Source organism: Chaetura pelagica, unplaced genomic scaffold (assembly GCF_000747805.2).
Source record: "Chaetura pelagica isolate M959 unplaced genomic scaffold, ChaPel_1.0 scaffold70, whole genome shotgun sequence".
NCBI classification, from domain to species: Eukaryota; Metazoa; Chordata; class Aves; order Apodiformes; family Apodidae; genus Chaetura; species Chaetura pelagica.
In genome coordinates, this window is record NW_009952265.1 from 1492855 (window position 1) to 1517708 (window position 24854).

Here is a 24854-nt window from a genome sequence, read left to right on the forward strand (position 1 = left end):
AAAGAGTGTGGGAATGCTGCACTGGCAGATCATACCAAAGCCACATGACAGTGGGAATAGGACAGAAGTTATTGGAAGTGGGAAGTCAAACCAGTAAATCTTCTGTGTCATTCAGTTTCAGCTGTGACTGAAGTTTTTCCATTCTCGTTCCGATGTGAGCTCAGTACTCAAGCCTTCAGGGGAAAAAAAAACTCCCAAAGAAAAGCAAAATCCCAGAAAACCCAGTCCGAAATAAAAACTGTACCATGAACAAGTTGTGTCACATTTGTTTTCACTCCCTTTCACAAATGTCTTGCCACTTGACATGTATCTCCCAGGGATTATTTCATATCAGCAGTAATCCCTACTGATGTGCTGATAAATACCTTAGTAAAGTATTGTGGGAGGCATCGAGGGGAATTAGACTATGTGTGAAACTGGGGCTGTATGCTCACAGACTTTCTTCTGGTGGCTTTTGAGCCAGTAATAGCAACCCAGTGACTTGCACTCCCAGCCTTCGTGGTACATTTTTCAATAAACTTGCCATGATAGAAGCACTCAGGCTGCTTTCCCTCTGTTCCCCCCTTCACCTCCTTTCCCCTTACCCTTTGACAGCACCTACGAAGTTGCTGTCAGTAGTATGTTTTTCAGAATGTACAAATATAGGTTAAAACCTCAGGGGATTTGCCTATGCTGGTGGCTTGGAGGGATCAGAGTTAAAAAAATTATCAGACCTTTGTAGCACTCACATTGCCAGTAAGAAGCAAGGTAGCAGAGTCCTGTTCATTTATTTTCTGTATTTATGTCCCCTTGCAGAGGAGGGGCTGCAGTATAGAAGCTAGGGCAGGTGGGTCTTGGCAGCTTAGTTACTAATTGCTGAACTCAAAAATAGAGGAGAGATTCGTGAACAGGGGAGGATGGATGAGGCTTGGTGCTAAAGTGGGAGGTCTCTTATTCTCGCAGTGTTTAGTTTCCTATCCTCATCTCTCGCTCTTCCTCTCCTTTTGTCCCTTTGGGAGCCTGTTGGCACAGGGCCTGTTGGACCCCCCTCAGTTTGGGAAGAAGGTATGGCTTCCAATTGCTCTGGTGGTGTGGATGACATTTCCCCACCTGCTGGTGAGTGGCTCTGTGCTGCAGCCTGCTGCCCAGTGACCAGCTGGCAAAAGCGTGGGGAGCAGCTGTGAGATGCATCTCACCAGAGGCCACGGTCCTTCACACGCTAGGATCTGAGCATTATTTCTTTGTAGCCAGAAGCTAGAGGCACAGTTCTCCTGGGTACGTTACAAGAAGAGGAGAAATTTAGCAGAGTGGCTTTTTTCCCCGTTTCATTTCCATCATTGGCACCTCTATTTCCAGTTGTGAGCCCTGCTGCTTTTATGGAGCCTCCTTCCAGTTGCCCCTTTGGCCTGTAGTTTGGGAAGCAGCAGGTCCAGCTTGAGAGTGTGGGGGTAAGGAGTCTCCTGCTGTCCAGCAAGGGTGTGCCTGTGTGTTCTTTCCTTGGCCACTACTCACCTGCCAAAAGGCTGAGTCTCTTGATGGCTCTTAGCCCTCCAGTTTTAGCTTCTGGCCTTTCTTTTCATCTCTTGGCTCACTCCACACCTTTCTCTTCCTGTATTTTGAGGGACTGCAGATCTGCTGCTGGGAATTTGGTGTGGGCAGGGTTGCTCTGAGGCAGACTGATCTTTTCCTCTAACCCAGAGGGTGATGGCCAGAATAGCCTTCAGCCATGAGAGTGCTGGGAAAGGCTGGCTGAGAGCTATGCAGGATGGGGGCACCTCCTCCACCTGGCTGGGGTGTGCAGGAGTGAGGGAGCACTGTCTTCCTTTGCTGCCATGGGAGGAAGGATGGAGCCTGCATCAGGGAAGCTGCTGGAGACCCTGGGATGGGAAAGAGACTGTGCTTCTGAGGCTGTGGGAGACCTGGGCAGACCCTCCCCTTGTCTTTGGGGATCTGTCACAATGGGGCAGCTGGGGCAGGTAGGAAGCAGTTTTCTCATCCCACACAACTTTCCAAAATATGGAAAGTGGTGATGTTCTGCAACATGAAGGCATCTCAGTTTTACTCAGTTCAATACCTTCTTGTGGTGAGCTGTGCTGCTGACAGGTCCTCTTGCAGCCCAGCCAGAACCCCTTGCTCCCCTGCCACTCTGCAGTGGGAGAAGCTCCACAGACAGACCTGTGACTTCTTCATTGTGAGTACTCTCCTGTTGGCCTCTGTGTGGGAAGTAATAGTGGAGCCCCTACTAGAAATTGCCCCAAAATACACACTTTGTTTTTTCATTGCATGTGTTTCCTTCCCCTGACAAAGCCATTTTAAAAATAATACTAGAAGACTGAAAGAGACTAAGCTTATATTTAGTACTTTTCAAATAAAGTTGTAAGGCTTCCCCCCTGCTCCCCCAAATAGAAGGAATGACTAATTAAAATTTTTGCTAGACAAATTTGCTGTAAACAACTTCTATGCCAACACTTCCTTGCATTGTTTGGCCTTTAAAGTACAGCCTTGAGCTAGTACGTAAGAATCAGAGCATGGAAGCAAGTAGACCATTTTCATTGTCTCAGCTGGGAGAAGTACTGAGAAATAAAGCAATGATGCAAATAGCTGAAAGCAGAACATATTTCTAGTAGGCTTTCTTTTTAACAGTTGACATCATTAATAATGTATAGCATGGAATCAGATGAAGCTTTTCTTTGGAAATCTACATTTGTCATCAAGTCCAAGTCTGAAGGAAATAGCTGTCGGGTTTGGGGACTTCTAAAACAAATATCCTTTTGTGGTATTTGAGAGAGGGAGACTGCAGTTTTGCAATCACCATCAACTGCTTGGGGATCGTGTTGCTGTTAGAGGGAACAATCCTGCTCTCCCTTCTGTTGGCAGCACATCATGTGGCCACAAGGTGAATGGCATCGGCTTGCTGTTCCAGCTGAAACCTAATCTCTTCTCTTTATTTTTCTCTTTGCAAGGCTAGTTTACAGTCACATCAGCTGAAGAAAATGTTTTGGCTTTTTTTTGCTGGGTCAACTCATTTGTTGGTATTTGGCAGCATAGGTCTGCTTAAGTCTGTTGTGAAACAACTTGTAAAAGTGTCACTGTGAATCTGTCACAAAAAATGCTTCCACCTTTATTTAGAACACCTAGCATTATCCAAATGGAAAAACAAAGCAACATACCATGGCAGGTACTTGAGACTCCATTAAAGCAAAAGAGATTTTTTTTAATCCTGGGATGGAGGCAGTACCATAAATAATTTTTTTTTTCTTGTCAGACATCAGTGATTCATTTTGAATGTGGATCTGGTTTTATCCTTAAGCTTGAAAGCTAATGAAGCCAGCCTACAGTAATCACTGAAACACTTTTAAAGGATTTTCAGTTTCAGACTTTTTTTCTTTGCAGGGCACAGCTATGGAGGTAGTCTGTTTCTCTCCCTTTTAGCTTTTCCTCACTCCTTTGTTAGGAAACAAGGCATCCAGTTTTAGTATGAAAAAGAGTTCTTTAGGAAGTACTTCTATTTCTCATTCTTAAGCCTCAAAGATTTTGAGTTAGTTCACATTGACATAAATATTCAGGTTCAAGATAGCAGGAGACTTTTGGAATTGTATAGGTCAGGTGAGTATAATTACTTGCCTAGACTTGCCCATTTGATCTCTTTTTAATTATAACTCCTTTTTCAAAGTGCAAAATGTGCTTGCACCGTTTTTTGGTGTTGTGTGTCACATACAGCTTGTTCCTGATTGTCCCATCTAATTATATTTCTCACAGAGGTTCCTTTCAAAAGTCTATGTATGTCTGAGCTTTAATTTGCTTACTCTGCATGTTGTATTACTGTTAGCAAAAGTAAGCTGTGAGCACAGTTACAGGCAGCCTATGAAGAGGGGCATGACTGCACTTAATGCAACTCGTTCAAATAAATAAGGTCCAGAAAGTGCTTTTCCATATCTTCCAGCTTTGTTCCAGTTAGGAGCTGGCATTTGTCTAAGATTCATTTCTATCAGAGATTGATTTACCTGCTCTTACTTCAGAGCTGGGCTGCTTCCCTCTCTCTGCCTTAATATAAGCATATAAAATGCATGCCACTGTGTAAAAGACCACTGCATAGAATTAGAAATACATTAAACGTGGTGGAAAGGAGTTGAGATGACAGTCCTTAAAGTTCCAAAGCCCCTTGCCAGAGAAGTGAATTTATTTTCTGATACAGGCAGTTGTGGCCATTCAGCGCAGAGACTACAGGGGTACGAGGTCTGTATCCTGGCTGGGGAAGAGAAAAGGCAAGATAAAAGATCACCCTCATACTTGACTGGAGGGTTTTTCAAGAAGGAGAGATTTGCTTTGTAAATCAGGTGTTGTAAGTGCTGGAGGGGAGCTCATCACTCATCTTTGTGGGAGAGGGAAGTCTGCGTCATTTCCAGACATGGTTATCTGTGGTTAATGGAACAGAGGTTAGTTCCATGGCCTAGCTCACTGTGGTCTTGAAGGACCTTTTCACCTCTGATACAAACCTGCTGTAGAAGGGCTTGGTGCTGATGGTTCCTCTGTTATTATTTTATCTGGGATGCAACAAAAAGCTACTTTTCTGTCTGATGCTTTCTGGGGGTGCTTAACAGTGAGTGTGGCTTTCCTGCATTCACTGTCAAAAAAGGATGCAAGGAGATCTACCCTTTGCCTGGCAGAACAACAGAAGCCACCAGCATGGGGAAAAACCAACCAGGGCAGAAAAGGTTCAGAATTGTTTTCTAATACTTTTTTTGTCTCTTTTCTTATTAGGTGAACGTTTGGCCAAGCCTGAAAGAGGTAAAATGCGAGTGCACAAGATATCCAATGTGAACAAGGCCTTGGATTTCATTGCCAGCAAAGGAGTCAAACTAGTATCTATTGGAGCAGAAGGTAAAGAAATAAGCTGATTTGTCAGGGCCTAAGCTGTGCTTAATGATTGTCTTTCTCTCACAGCTGTATATCACTTCCCTTTGTGCCTCCCTAGCCCTAACATGGCCTTGAAGAATAAACCACGGAGGAAAACAGGGGATATATTTGGCTTTTACTCTGTATTTAAATCCCACCTTCACACCAGGCTGTCAAACCTGATTCTTATTTGGGCTAATTGGTCAGGTCAAGGGTGGCCCCAGAGGCTCCAATTTTCAGGACTTTGAGGCTTCTTGTTGTGCACCCCAGAAACCTGGGTGCTCTGGCTGGAATCCTGTGCACCTTTGCAGAGACACCATTGCAGGCAGCACCTGAGATGCCCTCAAGATCAACTTGTGGATCTTGAAGTCAGCAGGGAGTTGTGTAGGATTTTTGTCTTCTTAGCAAAGATAGTGGATGTTTTACAAATATGTCACCCAAGACCTACAAAGGTTTGCAAGTTAGTAAGATGTTTTGTTCTTTTATAAACCTTAACGACTTGTCATCATGCTTGTGTTTTTGTGACATGTTTTCCTCTGCTCTGGACCTGTGTGTGAGTCCTGCCTATGGACTCATATTGTCACTGTTGCTGTGGAAACACTTTCTGTAGTATTTCTAGGTTTGTCTTTACAGTGACCACAGAAAATGAGGGAGGTTTGTTATCTCCATATTACAGATGGAAAAATGTGGTTTATCCAGGGAAACTCCTGACAGAGCCAGGAAGTGAGCCCGTGATGCAGTCCAGGAGAGTTATGTAGTTGCATGGCTGAGCTCTGTCTGTTCTTATCCCAGATGGTCAGAGCAGTGTCAGCGTGCAGTCCCCAGTTTTGGCCTTTCAGGTGTGCTCTTGGGAACATCCCCAAGACTTGTGCTTATCCTGTGGTCCGCTTGTTCTGTGTTGGATCAGACAGAATACCTCACCTACTGAAGATGCTTATGTTTGCCTTACTGAGACCTTTACTTCAACTTGAAGTTTATGGAGACTTTGGAACAATTTGAAATTAGTGTCCAGGGACATTGCAGATGCTTAATTGCTGTGCTTGGTATGTAACAGGAAAATACAAGAGGGGAATGGCTCAATTATCTTGATATTTTGCATGCAAAACTTTCCTTCAGTTTTCTCAGCTTTTCCTACGGAAGCAACCTGAGGGAATTGCTGGCTCTAAGTACTCTTTATTTAGCACAAATTTATATCTCTGTTCATTTTGTGCCCTTAGAAAGAAGACTGATCCAGTGTCTGATACAGTAACCCCTATCTATATGGGACCCATCTCAAACTTGAAGTTGGACCTGGAGTCAGAGATCTTCTACCTTAAGACAGCTCCTGCTGTCATTTGGATCTCAGACAGACATTTGGATCCTTCTGGGAGTCTAGAGCACACATAAAACCTGTCTTCCCTCCTCTGTTCCCTTTTTTGTTTTGTTGTTGTTTGTTTGTTTGTTTTGGTTCTGCTCTCCCTGGCACTAGTTTGCCTTCTTGTCTCCTTCCACTGGATTTTTCTCTTTTGAGCTCTTCTCCTTAATCAGCTGTGACTCTACGCTCACAGCATGTAGAAATCATTTGCAAGTCAAATGATCTGTGACCAAAGACCTCCAGGGCCCAGTTATTCAGTATGGATTCATAGCAGTTACCCTGTTCAGCAGTAGGCTGTGAGGTGCCACTTTGTGATGGAAGCCCTGATGTCTGAACAGTCATCCTGACCTCCCCTGCCAAATGTTCCTGGCCATCTAAATGCCATCACAGCACAGGCTCCCCAGGTCGCAACACCTGCCCATGCACCCAGACCAAGCCCAGGCCATTCTAGTTGTCACCAGGAAACATAATGTGCTGCAGGGGCTTCTTCCCTGTCTGTCCGTGTGCTTGGTGTACAGTAAATGACACACCAGCTGTAAAAATAGACTTTTACTTTGAATAGCTGAGCAGTAACTTTGTCCATGGAAGGGATTATAAACCTTCCTGGAGCATGAATTTTAAGGGTCTTCTTTCAGACTTTAAGAAGGCATCGCACAGCAGCAAAGTAGAAGATAAAAGGCAGTGAAGCAGTCATAACACTTCACCATGAAAATGAGCTATGAATGCCTTGGTCAGGTTGGACTGATCTAGGAGTTTTCCATGTGGGTTTTCTCCCAGAGGAGAAAACCAGCATCCAGCTGCAGCATGGTGGTACTGGCTAGGGCAGCACACTCCTCACCTTGAGGTGGCTTTCTCCATCTCTGGATATCTGCTGGGTGGCAGGATCCTGTGTGAAAGGCCTGCAACCCAGCCATAGATCTTTGTATACAACAGACAAATGGCATTCACCATCAGTGTCCTGGCTTTATTTATTAATATTTTTGTGATTAAAAAATAAGCTCCAGAAAGAATCCCAAGGAGACTCTCAGGTCCACTTAAGCCTTTTGAACCTTGTGTTTAATCAGAGTTAAGACCAGCAAAAATGTTTTCATGGCATTTATCTCACATTTCATCAAGTAAGGATCTCTCTCTGTTGCTTACAAGCCAAACTCTGCAGATGTATCCCACTGAATGAGAACCAGAGTTGAGGAGGACTTCCTACACACAGCAGGAGCACAGGACATATTCCATGTCCACATTAAATGGAGGGTGAACTAAGCAAAATAGAATAAGCAATGAGGTTAAGAGCTGCTTTGTTACAACCATATTTGACTATTAAAAATTCAAGATTATTCTTAAAGTCTTGGTTTTGCCAGACTCCATAGGATCAAAGCAGTTGTGGCATACAGCAGATCTGTGTAAATCTGGATCAAGGAAGGCTTTAGCTTGGTGCAGCTTCCAAATGGTTTTTCATTTGCCTTTTAATCTCACTGTCATCTGACACCTCAGGAGCCTTCTTTTGCTGTAATAGATTCCATACTGGTGTCAAATGCTCCTGCAATTTACCAGATTGAAGAGGTCAAGTATGTGACCCTAAGACTGTTTTATTTGCACCTCTGATCTTCATAGAAAGTTGCTGCTCTCTTAAACAGATGTGGCTCATTTCAGCATAAGGATAACTTCAGATAAACAGAACCCTATCCTCACCTATGCAAGTGAAGGGAGACATAAAGCTTAGAGATTTGCAGAATTCCACAAGTCCCATCTGAGCAAAACACCTACTGAAGCACCAGGCAGAGCAAGCATGTATTTGACAGTGGAAAGAGGGGTAAAATGAGGTCTCTGCATGTCAGTGAGTGAAACATAGTGTTACATTTGTCCCTGTCTCCTGCTTGCTCGCAATTAGGGAATTAAGATGTATGACCCCATCATCAGTGCCAACCATCTGTCCTAAATCTGGCTGGACCATCATTAGCAACATGCTTTCTGGAGACAGGGGCACGGATGCTAGTCCTGCTTTATTTGGCTTTTGTTAGGATAAACAAAATGCAGAGCAGTCTTTATTTTGTGTCACCATTGTTGCTCTGTCTCCAATTCCCAGATCGTGATGCTATCCTGCCAGTTGTTCATCCCCTGCAAGTTCTTCTCCATGGGGTAACCAGAGGCTGTGCTGTCATGGCCAAGTCAGAAGTGGAGGGATAACAGTTTCTATAACTTGGATTCTGCTTCTGAGTACCCAGGCCAGGGTAGAACAGTGAGCTTAATCGTTTTTGCATTTCCCAAAATGAGCTCATGCATTTTAAATAGATGGTGTCATTTTTAAAAGCCACATGCATGTAGCCAACCAGCCTGGCTCCTACGGACTGACTATTGGTCAGGCCCTCAATCGACTGTCAAACAGATGAATGAGAGGACTGGGTAGTTTTTGCATATTTTGTTTGTGGTATTTGGTACAGTCCTGGGAGTTGGGTGGAAGCGCATTCACTGGTGCAAAACATTTCCTTCTAGTGGATGCAGATGCCTCATCAGCTTTAGCCATCAGCTGATCCACCCCTGCACTGAATGAACATCACATTATTAACATGTACTTGCTGCTGCCATTCAGGCAACAGCTGCTGGTGGTGGAGGAGGTGCCCATAACACTTGTGGAGGTCCTGCCTAGGAAGAGCACTTGGAAAGCACAGTCAGGCAGAAGATACTGCCTGACTTTTAATACATGAACTGCACTCACATTTCTGAGACTTACTTGTATCAGCAAGGAACAAACACGGTATCTTTAATGAAGCATTACATGGTTCTAGCTTTGAAGTGTTGCATTCAACTTTTTAAACAATTCTTGTGGAGTTGCTTTCTCATCACCACCAGGAAGCAGAAGGCTTCGTGCAAACCTGTTTTGCAACCACATTTTTCACTTTTCTTGGCCCTATTCCACTATATTAGAAAGAGATTGGCAGCAGCTGAAGGGTTCCTGAAGGAAAAGGAGGTTGGCATTGGGAAATGCAAGTGTGTAAAACCAAGTGACTGAGGGCCAAAGATCATACAGACTTTATGATCAGGCTGGCTGACTTTAACCAGGTTGCCAGGAGAAGATTTGTAACTCTAGAAATGAAAAAAAAACTGCTTGCCCACTTCTAACAAATAATAACAGTTTTGTCAACTATTTTAATGGAAAAAAAATAAATTAAAAAACGGATTGGGGATTATGTGGTTGGTTAAATCTGCATCCCGGGATGGATCACTCACTAATCTATCTCACTGACATCAGTATCTGCTTGGTAGGTGGTGGGTTTTCTGTGTGTCAAGGAAAAGTAAAATTACACGTAGAGCTGATGTGATGGAAATATTTTGTGCTTCCAGAGCAGCTTTGCTTTGGTGCACTGCTAAGGAAGAATCAAACACAGAAGGAGGGAGCACACATCTTCCTTTTTAAATGAGTAATGCAATGTAGAGTGCTGGGGTAGGAGAGATACTTTCCACTTTAATTTCATCAGCTAACTTTATGAAACTGGAATTTGAGAATGTGACCAGAGCATAGAGCTGAGTTCTAATGTCACATTAGCAACTTAACTCCATCTGGTTTTATGGAAGTATCTTGACCTTTATTTCTAATTAAAATCCATGGAACACTAATATTAATTACCTGTTTCAGCCTAGTGATTGATGCATTAGTGTTCATTAAGAATTTCGAACATTTAAGTATTGCCATCAGATTTTAAGCTAGTCCATTAAAATGAACAGCTCGATTTAGTTTCAGATCTTGGATATACCACAGGGTCCCCCTGACAACTGCTGTGGTTTTTACAAGCATTGGAGTATTTTGCTTTTTGAAAATCCTCACAGAGATCTACCACATGAATAAAACAAGCTGAAGAACAGATGCTTTATTTTCTATTTTAGCTGTACTATCTCAAGTATTTGTAATAATAGTGAGGATTTTCCTTTAAGTTGATTGGGGTCCTTCATTGGAGGGGTGGAGAATGTAAAGAGTGCAGAACTGAATATACTTGCCATCACATGATATTTTCTCACATCAGCCTAGTGGACAACCCCTGACCTAAAATACCTGTAAAAATTCATTTGCAAGAAAACTGTCAACAGGCAAACTGTTTTTTTCATGCCACCAACAATATCTGTAGTTCTTTTGTACTGCAGTGAAAAGTCATTAAGCTATTTCATTGTGGGCAGCTTGTTGCCCCACAAAGATATCTGTCTGTACTCTTAAGTGCAGAAAGGAGTGGACACAGGAGCTTCTTGCAGTAGAACAAGGTGATGTGTCTTGTTTTCTGTCTTTTAAATCTGTAAATCCCTAATGCAGATGTATGTCAAAGCACAGCAGAGATTATCCTTCTAATTTACACTGGAAATGACACCACATGTATATAAATCACAGGCTTTCTGGAACTTGGACCAGATGGACATGGTTTCTGAAACAGTGTGTTTGGGGTGTATGCTACTTGTCTATTGGTTTTGAATACATTGAGGTTCACATTTTCAAAATTTTTCATAAGAGGAAAATAATTTTTTTTAATGGATTAAAAAGGAAAAATTCAAGTATTGTTATCTTTGTGACAGGATCCAGACATGTGAAGGTTGCCTGTACTGCAAATATCTTTGTCCCAAGGCTTGGGCAGCTTCATGGAAGTGCTGACAGAGACATGTCCACCATAGTACAAAAAGGTTTCTGGCAGCTGTATTAGGTTTTGAATTATTCTACCTTCAAGCAACAGGTTAATTCTACCCCTTTTCGTACTGAAAATACTCTTGTAACCTGTCAGTGGTTTGTGAAAGATCCTTCTGCTGTGCAGGAACTGTCCAGAGAATGAGCAGGAGAAGGCAGCTTGGCTAGTTCCGCTATCCGAAAGAAGTAAAGGCTGTAAATTTTGTAACATGTATCTATGGTCTGTGTGGAATTTTTGTAGATGCTGAGGATCAGCATTTGAGACCCAGCTGCTCAGAGTTCAAACTGTTTGGCACTAATCTATAGATGGTGGAAGTCCCTTTCTGGGCTGTTGTTTCTCCAGGGCTTCTCCCTGTATCATACCTCACACAGGCAAGCAGTTGTTTTCTGAAAGCTCCAAGTTGTTGACCCTTGCTGATTCATACTGCCGAGTCCAAGGAGCAATAAAGCACAATCTGCTTAACAGTTTATGTTACGGGTTGCTCAGGCTGGCCAGCTTGAGCCTTTGCTTCCTTTTCAAAGCAGGATGTGTTTACTTGAGGAATATACTTGTGTCTTTCAGCAATTACGTGATGGAAAGGAGTCCTATACAAGCAGTTTGGCCTATGTAGGCTGGTTTGAAGCAACAAGCATTTAGGCTCATTTGAAATTACAATATTGGTATTTCTTGGTTTTCTTGGTGGTATCTTGATCACGTGACAGAACCAGTTGTCAAAGGTCATCTGCACTGGGAGGTCTCCCTGGTTCTTCTGGTATAATTACACTGGGACAGCTATGTAGGTAACCTGGAGTAGACATAAGTAAGAGAGGAAGGATTTTCTTAGTCCCAAGTTGGCTTACATGGCTTCTAAGTGATAGGAATGAAACCTGAACAAGGTGTTTTTAGGCCGCTGTGGGGAATTACAGTGATCTAAATTGGTCCCTGTTCCTGGTCTTTTGGATCACAGGTGTTTGTTTCATGATCAACATTATACTGCAAGAGAAGCAGTCTGATTACTGGGTACTGCTGAGCAAGACTCTGCTGTACCAGTAGAACATCTGAGGAAGTGGGGAAGAACAGTTTTCAGCTGGAATTCTGGTTCTCCCATCTGCAAGAGGGAATACTCCCCAATGCTCCTATTTTACTGGATTTGTACTTGCAGCCTCGATGCCTCTATTTCTGCTCTAACTTTTTTTTTCCCCATAGAAATCGTGGATGGCAACGTAAAAATGACTCTTGGAATGATCTGGACCATCATCCTTCGTTTTGCCATTCAGGATATCTCTGTTGAAGGTAAATATTAGTTCTTTCCAGTTACTGTTCAACAGTGAACAATTGGAGTAGCTAAAAGGCTTTGCCACTTAGGCCCAGTGTGCCCTTAGGTGAGCTACTGAAAGATCGTAAGGAGCTACCCTTCCCAAGATATCTTTTTGTCTCAGTAACATTTCTGGTCTGGTTCAGGTATACCAAGAAGAGTTGTTCACATCCTGTTGTAAGATATTTTAAGAGCAGCTCGAAGGGATGGCTATACCTGAAAGCCAACTTTGATGTTGGAATCTGTTGCATTTCTTGCAGGCTGATACAGGGACTAGCACTGCAAATGGACTTGTCTCTTATAAGTCCTACAAAACTCTTCTCTCTAATCCTGAAAAGCTCTCTCCTTGTTGCAGAACCTCATTAAGAAAATAATAAGCATAACAAAACTGTCGCAGTTGACTCTTCCAATCAAATTTTCTGACAAGTGAAATTAAATAAAGCACAATACAGTGCAGTCTCCATGAAAGAAGAGTTGGTCGTGTTTTTTAGCATAGGCTTTAGAGACTCCTGCTTTCTAAGAAAATGAGGTAATTGGTATGCTTGCTTGCTTGCTTTCTCTAGAGACATCTGCTAAAGAAGGACTTTTGTTATGGTGTCAGAGGAAGACAGCCCCCTACAAAAATGTAAACATCCAGAACTTCCATATCAGGTGAGTTACAGGCAAGACCTTAACTTTACAATCTGTTATTTTCATGTGTCTCTTGGTATATTCAACAACGTTCCTGACAGACTTCCCAAGACAATGCAGATGCACATAACACAGTAATAGTGTAGTCCAGAGAGACACCTAGGAAATTAAAGGTGGTGTTTAAAAGAGGATCCAAGTGCCAACATCCAGTTCCTCATTCTAGTTACAGTTGCTGCTTTTGTAAAGTTCTTCAGAGCATTAAGTCCTCTGAAAGCAGCATACAGGCCATGGGCTAAGCAAGACAGCTTTTTCTCTGTGAAAACTCAGAACACATTAGAAGCCATGAAATTAGGGCTGCACCAGAAACTTTATAATATGGCCAAGTTGGGAAGGGATGAGAGGTTTTCTTGCTCTACTGGCAAGAAAATTGGCAGATGTTCCAGTGAAGATTCTACACAATAGGGCTTTTTCTGGCACCTCTTGGTGTCCTATATGAACCTTATAAATATAAAGCACTTTTTTGAGAGCTTAAGTGCCATCCATGCTAGCCCATACTATAGAGGAACTAACTATGGGCATTTGCCTTTTCCCTAAGGAATTCACTTGTTGCTCCTTTAAGGTTTGTATCTATGCCTTTTTTTAACCCTGAGCTCTATAGTTTTCCTTCCATGCTCCACAGGACATGCACAGAGAGTTCAGCACAGAGAACTGGCAAAAAATAGGGGGGAATGCAAAAGGCAAGTCCTAATCACAGTGGATTTTTGCAGGGATTGACAGGAATCTTTATTGCAGTCTCATGCAGGTACAACATGTGGCTCCTTCCCAGCAGTTAGAGAAGCACTGTTAGCTAGAAACTAAACTAGACTTAGTCATTCTGCTGTCTTGCTGCCTTCCCTTGTGCTCATGCCTGTCACTGTGTCTGTCCCTGGCTGAACACTGTTCATTGTGCTCTCTTTTGTCTCGTAGTTGGAAGGACGGCCTTGGTTTCTGCGCTTTAATTCATAGACACCGTCCAGAGCTCATCGACTACGGGAAATTACGAAAGGTACAACTCAATTTGTGAATCAGACCAGATGCTTGGCTCCTTGGAAGTAAAGAGGGAGAAGAATTAGCTTGATGAACATAATTGGAGAACTTCAGCACAAGCCGGCAATTGCAGGACTGGGGGGAAGGAAGGAGGGATGAATCAGTACATTCAGGCTTCTTAGTGAAGCGTGAACTTAATGAGCTTCCTGCTTGACTTTCCCTGCTTTCAGACTGCCTTACATGAGACGCACGTGCCCCAGTCCTAGCTGATGAGCAAAAGCTGGCAAATTCAGTAACACCAAATGTGAGACTAGTTCTGTGCTAATGTCACAGACTAGTGAGTCAAATCAGGCTTAGCATTTCTGTGGAGAGTTGGATAGAAACCAGTTACCTGGTGTGCAAGTACCAAAGCTCCTTAAGCGGTCTGTGTGCCCTCGCTGGACGTTTGTCACATGCTTCCAGCTTAGCACTCGACTGTCTGCATGCCGTACTGGCCTTCTTCTAGCATGTTGGTATCAAGTGCCAGAAAAGCATTTGCCATAACACTCAATTTTTTAAAACTGCCACTGATAACATGATATTCAACTGCTCCAAACTTTGCTTCCTGTGTGTCTTGGAGCCAAGATTACTAAGTGAATGATGAAACTAAGCATTTAGTGGTTTGTGCTGCCAGCAGTGTCTTGACCCAGCAGGGTGGTGGAAGGCCAAGCTGAGTTCTTACTTTGCTGGCATTCCTACAGTCTGTAAAGATCTGGTTTCACTCTATTTGTGCACATGTGGAGTGAAATATCACCAAGAGCATAATTCATGTCTCGTTACTGGGGATAATGCACATAAAGTTTGACCATCTGATCTCACTTGGCTGGGTGTTATAAAGGGCGTACATGCTCAATGTTAGTTAGGGAAATAAACTTAGAAGCCCATCACTAATAGACCTGAGCTCTTGGATCACTGTGCAAATACACAATATGTAAATGAGTTAATCAAATTAGCTGCATCCTTGAGGCAATGACTTGTACAATGCCTGATCTGCTTTTCAGTAACCTTTTAGATCTTTATGGTCTTGTAGAGCAGTCAGTTATATTATCTGATCAGTTTTAGTGCCTGGACTCAGCACATGATGAGTAAACAGTGGGGAGAGACTGTACCTGTTTACATAAACAGCAGCAATAAAAAAATAAATTATTAGAACTACATTTTCAGTACCTGATCTTGGGAAAATAAAAGCAGTTAAATAATGTGCCTAGGACAAACCCAGCCAGGTAAATGCTACAGTGTTCTCAGTTATCAACGAAGTCCTAATCCAAACCCAAGCAGAATGAGAGAGAAGGAAAGTAAAGTGATTTGGTCATATTGCTTGCAGGCTTTTTAAGGTGAAAGACATTGTCCTAGCCAGAATCAATGTAGGTGGGAAGGGATTCATCATCCTTGGAGTAAGGTCAAAGGGAACCAGTATCTTTTGTTCTCCACTTGCCTTCAATCCCATCCTTCACCAGGTTCCCTCTGCCCTCCTCCAGTCTTCTGACTCTTTCTGTGTCATTTCTATTCTTGTTCTTCCTCAATTACTCTAAAGATGAAATGCACGTTTGAGAACTCTACCACTACTGAAATCTTGAGCAAATAGCTGGGAAGAACATTAGCTCAGAGCCTTGCCTTCAGCTCTGGCAGTTGATGTGTGCTGAAGGGAAGTTGTCTTTTTTTTATGCTAGATCTTTGAAACCCATTTATAGAGTGTATAAATAGGGCACCTTCCTAAACACAGTGTTTGCCTGGACTATTTTGGTCGCTTGCTTCCTCCTTTATTGCTTCTTCTCACTTTGGCTCAATTGAATTGATTCTTGCCCTTCTCCTTGGAGCCTACTTCCGCTTTCCCGTTCCCTCAAAAACCAGCGAACAAACAAACCAGCCCCAACATTACCCCTGGCTCTGCAGGGGACTTACATTGCAGAGAAAGACATGAGAAAGGCTGCTGAGAAGCAGCCGTCGTGGTGGATAGTAGATCAGAGGTCCACCTCCAGTTGGACAACCTTCCAGTTCTGGTGACTAATTAATAGCATCTCAGCTGTGTGTGCCTTTGGCGATGTGTGCGTTTTTGTGTACGTGCACACGTGTATAAGATAGAGAGGTGAACATCAGTCCAAGATGCCAAGAGGTCTGCATTGTACCTCCTCTTGGGCAGCATTCATGTGCAGTTTTAGTGTTTTCTGCCCCTTCACGAAGGCTGTGTCTATGCTACAGACCATGTGTTGCCAGTGTATGCCAGCAAAAGGTAGCAGCATATCTTCTTCCCAAAAGGTATTAACTTGTTTTGTCAACACAGTTTTGTACTCAGTTTATATTCTAGCTGTTTTTCCTAGTATAGTTATAATAGAGGAGCAAGTGCAATTCTTTTCTGCCTACATGAGCTGCCTAGCTGAAGTTGCTGGTATATTCCAGGCCCCGAAATAAAAGACACAAGTCCACCCAGCTTGGTGACAGTGATTCCCTGACATCACAGCTACTTATTTGGCTAGATGGTTTCTATTCAGTGCAGGTCTACCTGCAGTTGTTCAGCTCCCTGTAGATAAGATCTCAATATTCAGCTTACAGTCTGTGTGTGAGAGATATGCAGAAGATGGGGTTTCCCTTCCTCTTTTTAGCCCTGACAGTAGGTCAACTGTGGGCTACATATAAGATCTTTTTATCAAGTACAATGGTTGACTGATGGCTCAGACACCCCCTCATATGCCACAATCCATGTAGAAACATGGTTTGTGTACTGCTTTTTTGGATGCATTTATTATGGATATTCCTGAAAATACAAGGTGTATCAGTTGGATTTCCTTCCTAGTGTCTTCAGCCCTGGCAGACATAGTAAGTACTTGCTCTCAGTTTTTCTCCCTCTCCATCTCCTTTCCTGATTGCTAGCTAATAGAAGATTTTGGTGAGATTTTTTTATGTCACACTGCAATAATTGCCATGGCAACCTTGTATGCTGCAAGGACTTGAAAATAGCTGGAGGAGGAGAGAAGACTCCCCATTTGAGTTAGGGTTGTGGTGAAAGAGGTGGAGCTGTGTTATTCTTTAGTCAGTAAAAGCAGAGTGTGTGTCGTGTGGGCATCTGTTTAGGGCAGGTTTGCTATCTGCCACATCTGTTAAAGCTGTAGTTTTCCTCAAGGTTGGCCCAGCTAGAGCTTGGCAAGTTGCTGCTGCTCTTCATGTCTCTGTCCTTTCTATGTTCATATAAACAGTGTGGGAACTGAGGCATCTTGGCAGAACCTTATCTGGGTCAATGCTCTTCTAGGGCGTGTGTTTCAGTTGTGGAAGGAGTCAGGGAACAGGTGACTTAGCTTCTGTTTATTCTGCTGCCTTTGGGTCCCTAAAGTGTGTTTGCAGCCACCGTGCTTCAGTGCAAAGCTTGGAGCTGCCAGGCCATCTTTACTACTTTATCCCTTTACTTGGGAGCTAAATGCAACAGGTGGCTTGAAATAATGATTAGCTGGTGTACAATGGAATGGAATTGAAAGTGGTGGAGTTTGGAGGAATTTCATAGGGCTCGAAACGCTGCTGGATTCTTGGACAAGCCCCCGGGGAAACCCTGTCTTGCACAAAGACCTATCACCTTTGTGATGAGCAGCTCCACTGTTCATGAGGGTTGAAGCTTTTCCCACAGGGAGCAGGGTCTTACTTGGGTATAGCCCTCTGCTAATCTCAAAGCCAGTCTTGGAATTTAGTAGCTTGCTTTCAGTAGCACTATCCTTAGCTTCATTCCCCAACAGCACATGTGATCACAAATCTTTATTGCATGTGAAGGAGAAGTCTGCTGGCTTCATTAGGTGAGTCTGCAGTTTCCAGCACGTTAAGACTTCCAGCTCTTCCTTTGGGAGTGCCCAAACCCAGTAAGTTTTCCTATCAGGAAACCTCTCCCAACTTCCAGCTTAAAATTTCTTTTTAACCTTTGGCAACACTGCTTCTGGTGTTGTTACTTGCAAACTGATAGGAAGGCTATCTGCAGTCAGTTTGCTCCTCCCTTTCCTCCAGCAGAGGCTGACAGATCTTCAGGCAGCTCATTCAGATGGATCTGTGCTAAGAAAGGGTCTGTGTTATTACTAAACACTCTTGTCAGGGCATTAGCAATGCCATGGTGGTTATTATGGTCAGTGTATGTTGAAATTTGGTACACAGTAGTGACATTTCTCCAGAAGTAGAAAATGGTATATGGGCTATGGAAAAACTGGCAAGAGAGCTGCCTCTTGGCTTTTCTGGATGCTCCTGCACTTGAGGGGAAAAAAAGGCTGTTATTTTTTCTTCATAAATTGAGCTAAGGCCCTATCTGCACATAGTGAACAAGTTACATACCAGCTAGTCTCACCTCTTCAAATAAGGCTTTCTCTACAGCAGGCACAGGAGACAGGTAGACTGAACAATCCGAGGGCTGGAGCACCTCTCCTATGAAGACAGGCTGAGAGAGTTGGGGTTGTTTAGCCTGGAGAAGAGAAGGCTCTGGGAAGACCTCATAGTGGCCTTCTTGTACCTGAAGGGACCTACAGAAAAGCTAGAGAGGGACTTTGTACAAGTGCATGGAGTGAGAGAATAAGGGCTAGTGGATTAAAACGGGAAGGAGAGAGATGTAAATTAGATATTAGGAGGAAATTCTTCACTATGAGGGTGGTGAGACACTGGCACAGGTTGCCTAGGGAAGTTGTGGAAGCACCAACCCTGAAAGTGTTTGTATTCAAGGGCTGGTTGGATGGAGTTCTGAGCAACATGATCTAGTGGGAGATGTCCCTGCCCATGCATGAGGGCTGGATCTAGATGATCCTTAAGGTCCCTTCCAACCCTAGCCATTCTATGATTCTATGAAATGTACTAGCCTCTCATTCCATGGCATAGTGTGGTTCCTTCTGGCTGGAGAATATTAAAAATCCCCTGCCTGCACCATTGCTATACTCTGAAGAAGTGGATATAGATATATCTGGTGTGTAGTGACCACTGGAAGTGTATTATATAGGGATAAAGTTCTGTTTGAGGTGGGGGCTGGTTTTATCACAGCATGCCCATGGTACATTTCCTTGCTTAAGATTGACTTGTCCCAGTGGACTAAACACAGATCACTGGTTGTCTGTCTTGATGGCCTCTGTGTGTGATTTACTTGGGTAGGTGAAACATTGCTGGCTACTGGAGATACTCACCCAAAGGAATATCATGCTGATATGGGATGCCAACAGAATACATGCATTAATTCCTAGGGAAATGCTGCAGGAAACTGTTTTTCAGAGTAGCTCATTTTCCTAGTTTCATGAAGGCTGTAATCTGACAGCTACATAATGACCAGTGCCATAAAGGAACTTTTCTGCCCACCCATACCATGTCTGCCCAAGCCTGCCTAGCTTCATCTTTCATGCTGGGTGTGTTCAAAGGAAATTGCCTCTTGATTAGAGTTCAGGCACAGCTTAATCTTCCAAGTCAATGCAATAAGCAAAGGCACATGAACTCAGACAGAAAAGGAACAGATCATGGATGCCAGTTTAGAAAGAAGGTGAAATAACTATACTCCTTATTTCCTAATTTTTAAGGTGGGTCTCAGTGTGAGTTGCACAAATGACAATACAGAGAGTACCACCCTGTCCTTCCTCTGTCCCAAAAGACACTTGGAAAACATGATAACTAAGCTCTAGCAGTTCATGCACAGCCTTTCCTCCAGCAGAAGCCACATGTCTCAACAGTAGAAACTGATAGTGCAAATGTCATTTATCATCCATTAAGTGGATTGATCCTTCAGAATAAGTATGATGGATATATAGGAATCAGGCTTTTATGAGGGTCTCATACAGGTTGGTAGGTGTCTTGTTACTGATCATTCTGTTTGAAAGCTGGAAACAATTTGCAGAGGTCTTTCCTTTCCAATGACGTCTGCGTTTTATATTCTCTTGTGTGGCTTTTTAAAATCTAGTTACCTTTGTGATATGACTCATGATTTGATAAGGCACATTTAAATTTGTTTAGAATTTGATTACTGTGTACTGATGTCTGTATCTGAAGTGCATCCTGCTGCACCACGTTTACATCTAGAGGAATAGAAATGTACTAGGTACCTAGTAGAAAAAGCAATACTGGGACAAAACGGGTACTTTTATATATATTTACTTAGTGCAGGTTTGTTAAAACACTTCCATTCCTCCCACTCAACTAGTGTTCAAAAAACTGCACACCAGCTGAGGACAGTGCCTGTTGCAGATGTTACTATTTCAGTATTGCTTAGATGTTCTAGCAGATACCCTACTCTGCAGTTCTTTAAAATGGAAGTTGCAAACCTAATATAAGCCTGAGATGTAAATGTGAGATATGGCCATTTACTATCAGCAGGATGTGAAGCTGATTTTACTTTAAACTAGCTTCAAGACAAAATGTAGTCTTTCTTGGTCCAAGTGCATGTATGTTAATTATCATGTCATGAGTCTCCAGGCTATGCTTTCAAAAGGAAGCTAATTATTTCATCCTGCTACATGAGGATACACACATAATTTTGTCTGGACAGCACAGGTACCTGAACCAAACCAAGCACAATAGCTCTCTTCTGAGAGAAATTCTGTGTACAAAATTTCTGTGTTACAAGTTGATGCTGATGCTCTCTCTGTTTCTTTCCCAGGATGATCCTCTCACTAATCTAAACACAGCTTTTGATGTGGCTGAGAAGTATCTGGATATTCCTAAGATGCTGGATGCAGAAGGTAAAGTAGAAACCAGTGGCTCTTAACTTGCTTTTTCTCAATAATTTTTCCACTTACTCTAGGTGGACTTGTATTGTGCAAGAATTTAGGAACTTGAGTGATTCCTCCACTACCACATACTAAATGTGTAGGGGCTGATGCTCTCTCTGTTTCTTTCCCAGGATGATCCTCTCACTAATCTAAACACAGCTTTTGATGTGGCTGAGAAGTATCTGGATATTCCTAAGATGCTGGATGCAGAAGGTAAAGTAGAAACCAGTGGCTCTTAACTTGCTTTTTCTCAATAATTTTTCCACTTACTCTAGGTGGACTTGTATTGTGCAAGAATTTAGGAACTTGAGTGATTCCTCCACTACCACATACTAAATGTATAGGGAAAAAACAGTGGAATAATGAATCACGTGTTCTGGTTCCCTCTTCCTCCTTTGCCACTCAGTCTTCTGAGTCTGAGTGTGAAGATCTTAACCTAGGATTTACATGGGCAGAGGTGAGTAACACCTGGCTATGTCCACTGCAGACTGAAGTGTTCTCTTTCAAGAACTTAATACTAAGTTTATTTATGGTATAGGACTGTGTTCCTTTTGCTCCAGATTTTTTTTCTGGGCTCTTTTGACATTGCTGGTGATCTTCCTTTTGTGAGCATGATATTAGTATTATAAGCAGCTTCTTGACTACTCAGAGGTGCCGGGCATGAAGATCCCTGATCCATGTTGTTCAGAGGTGCTTTTGTTGCTGACCTTGACTGCTTTCTTGAGGCCATTGGGACAGAAAAGATTACTTTTCAAAGCCTTGTCAGGACCAGCTTGGCAATAGACTTTCAAGTCTGTAGCTCTGGAGTACAAACAACAGCCTGAAATAGTTCACTGGTTGTTGGCTGCTTGCCTGAATCCAGCAGGTTTCAGTGGTAGAAGCTGTATTTCAGGGTTGGTTTGAACAGGAGAAGCAGTCAAAGGCTTTTTGTAAAATAAGGGAGTGAGAGGAACCTATGGGAATGGTGGGGGATAGGGACAGCTGAATCCAGTGAACCTGTATTTGGGTAACTAGGATGTCAATATTCTTAGCTAGTATTTCCCATCCCCAGAGATGGAGTCTTGCTTTCCCTGCATTCATCATGCTGAGGTCATGGAAAATCATGAGGTTTCTGGAGTAGATTCAAATGCTTCCTGCCATTCTGTATGAAATAAAGCTACCTCCAAAATAAGTGAATCTGGCTTCAGATCTCAGTCAAGGTAGCAGTGATGAAGGGGGCCCCTTGTAGGAGCTCCCATTACTCTTTCCTGATTAGTCTCCTCCCTCATGGAGTGGAGCTAATGTGCATTTCTCCACACCATTAATTCTGATCTCTGGAGGTGTTGAATTTCTCCTGAAACTAAAGAAAGGGCCTTTTGAAATTCAGGCTGTCATTGTGTTGAAATGGAGGACAGGGACATGGAAAGGAGGAGAGAAAGGATCTTTCCTGAAGAACTGCATGGAGGAATTGCAGTATAGTATGTCTACAAAAGCCCTGTCAAACCTGCTGCCAGTTTAGATTGCTTCAACCCACTGTTCACAGTAATTTTTCTCAGGATGGGGAAGTGCTGTGACATGAAACATGCTGACATATGACTGCATTAGCCTGGCCAGACCCTGGAAACAATTTTACCATGAGAAAGTGGAACCAGGAGGGTGATTCTGGCTTCTGAGAGAAAGGCATCTTCTGAGGAGGGCTGGGAAGCCCTGTGGAGTTGCTGTGACAAGCATATACTCCAGTGGGCCTCCTGGACGGTTGTGGTTCTCCATCTCCTTTGCTTTCCTCCCATCAACTGATTATGCTCTTAACGTGAGGTTTTTTTTGACAGACATTGTTGGAACTGCCCGTCCTGACGAGAAAGCCATCATGACCTATGTTTCTAGCTTCTACCACGCCTTCTCAGGAGCCCAGAAGGTATCACAGGATCCCAAGCTCCCTCCACAGAGCACACCTGGTGCCGTTGCTAATGTCCAAACCTTTTTTTTTTTCTCTCTTTCCTCTCTAGCTACGAGCATCTTTATTATTATGTTCTTGGTAGAGTTGGCTGTTGGTTCAAAGTGGTGCCCCAGACATAATACATGGCACACGGGAGGCAGGAGTCCCATTTCCCTATAGTCAGTGCTACCTGCAGTGGCACTTGGATATGCCAGCACCTTGGTACATACTAAAATCCAAGGGTGTGGAGAGCTCTGCCTTCTCCATTTGCCTTCCAGACGGCCAAGGACCAGCACCCCTTGTTCCTGGGAAATCTGAGCTAAGACACTTGGTCTCACAAAGGTGGAGACCAGCACCACATAGATGCCCAGCTTAGCTGACTCAGTGGTTTTATGAAGGGTTCAAATGCATACCCAGAGCTTTATCTTTTACCTTATGGATGCTGCAGGGTCCCACACCCTTGCTTAAAGGTCTTGAACCTGCTGCCCAGTTCACCTGGGGCTTACAAAGCACACCTAACAAGTACATCTGTTGTGTTTTTGCAAACAGAGCATTGCTTATCCTGACTGAGATGCCTGGTTTTGTTAATTTGTTTATTTTTTTTTCCCCTTTCCTCACCCATCCTGCTGGATATCAGGCAGCTGAGTCCTTGCAGTGTTCTGGCTTAGCCATTTTCCTGTTGGTCATGGAGTCACTTAGGGAAAATATTTTGTGGGTAAAACCTTGGAAACATCTCTAGCCAAAATCAAGCAGCCGCCTGTACTTGGATGCTGTAGGAGCAGGCAGCGCATGTTGCAGCAGAGCAGATACTGTGTAGGAAGTGCACGGCGTAGGAAGGCTCTGATCTCTGGCTCCTGGGTGCACAGAAGGGCCCTGCATACCAGCACCAGACCTCCACACAGCCTGTCTGCATCCTTGGGCCAAGCCCCGACTGCAGCCGGGAAGGTGCAGAGCCCGGATCCTCGGCTGGGGATCCCCTGGAGCAGGGGTGGGAGGGAGGGGTGCAGCTGTGAGCCACAAGCCAACGCTGCTAGCCACCTTCTGATCCAAATTCCCAGCTCTCCGCATGGAAATCTGTTTGGCCTGTCCTGCAGTGCATGATGGGAAGTTTCCTCCCCCTCTCTCACGCCACCCATGACTGTTTTGTTTTATTCTATGTGCTGCTTCTTACTTTATCCTTTCAACCTCTTTTCCTTCTCTGCACAGATATTATAGGCACGCTAAGGCCGGATGAGAAGGCCATAATGACCTATGTCTCATGTTACTACCACGCCTTCTCAGGGGCACAGAAGGTGAGACTTTACTGCTAACAACCCCCTCCCTGCTCCCTGCACTGCCCATCACTCTTCTCCACTGAGGAGAAAGGTGCCAGAGCCCCGTCTGCCCCAGGGCGTTTGCAGGGAAGCCCAGCGCATCCAGTGATGCTCCCGGATGTGCCATCTGTAGTCTTGCTGGAGGCATGATGTAAATGTCTTTTCAAACAGACTCAACCTGCTCCTTCCCTCCAGTTTCACATCCCAGTGGTGGAGAAAGCATTTGGTAAAGCTGGCATCAAGAGACGAATAAATGTCTCCTCTGACAGAGTTGGGACCCTTTCAGTGACTAGTGGGCACCATCCTGGCCAGCTAATGTGCCTCCAGAAGTACCAAAATCAGACCAGCCTACTCCAGAAAATCACAGCCTGTCCCCCTTGAGCTGCCATCCTGCCTTCCACGCTCAGCCCCCACTATGTCAGTGATCTTATCCTAGGCTGAATCATGTTATCTGGTTACATAGCACTTCTGTGCCTCAGCCACAGAGTCCATTCCTACCAGGCCTTGAGTGTTCCCAAACCCATACAGTTCTCCATTTCTTGCTTCTTCCTGGTCATTCTCTTCTGTATCCCAGACCACCTATACAATTTATTTCTCTTTGCTTTGCCTATTTCCAGTAACTTCGGTCCTTCATCCTCTTTACTCCAAAGTCTCTTTGCCTGGCATTGGGACAGTTGTCTTCAGAAGAGCTGAATAGTCACAGTCTTTGGGCAAACTTCCTCCAAAACACAACTTCCCTGCAGTCCTTGGAATAGAAGAAAAATGTCCATCCTTTCCTCACATGCCATAGTCTGGCTGGGCCTTTCCACAAGATCACTGCTAATTTCAGACTGTAGGCTGAAGTTGAAGTCAGCATCCTTCATGTTTTGAACAAATGTAAAGTCTCCCTGTTTCCTCCAGCCACTACTTCTTTATCTCACTAGGTCTTTTCTGTTTGAGATACAGTCCATGTGTTGCCCAGCTTGAGGGTTAACTTTACTCCAGGAAGAGTCCATCTCTTGTGCAAAGCAGTGCTGATGGTGGCAAGATACCATGCTGATGCTGGCTTT

At 43.7% G+C, this 24854-nt stretch overlaps 1 protein-coding gene across 2 annotated transcripts in view; it reads left to right on the forward strand.

Annotated features, from left to right (window-relative positions):
* Window positions 1–24854, forward strand: part of ACTN1 (actinin, alpha 1) — a 47609-nt gene that overhangs the window by 439 nt on the left and 22316 nt on the right. Inside the window, exons 2-8 of one of the 2 annotated variants that reach the window (XM_010007678.1) lie at window positions 4741–4860; window positions 12073–12159; window positions 12745–12832; window positions 13778–13856; window positions 20466–20547; window positions 22386–22511; window positions 23699–23784. In XM_010007678.1, coding sequence (XP_010005980.1) covers window positions 4741–4860; window positions 12073–12159; window positions 12745–12832; window positions 13778–13856; window positions 20466–20547; window positions 22386–22511; window positions 23699–23784 — 668 coding nt within the window. The remainder of the gene's footprint in view (window positions 1–4740; window positions 4861–12072; window positions 12160–12744; window positions 12833–13777; window positions 13857–20465; window positions 20548–22385; window positions 22512–23698; window positions 23785–24854) is intronic. The other variant, XM_010007679.1, reaches the window with a different exon arrangement.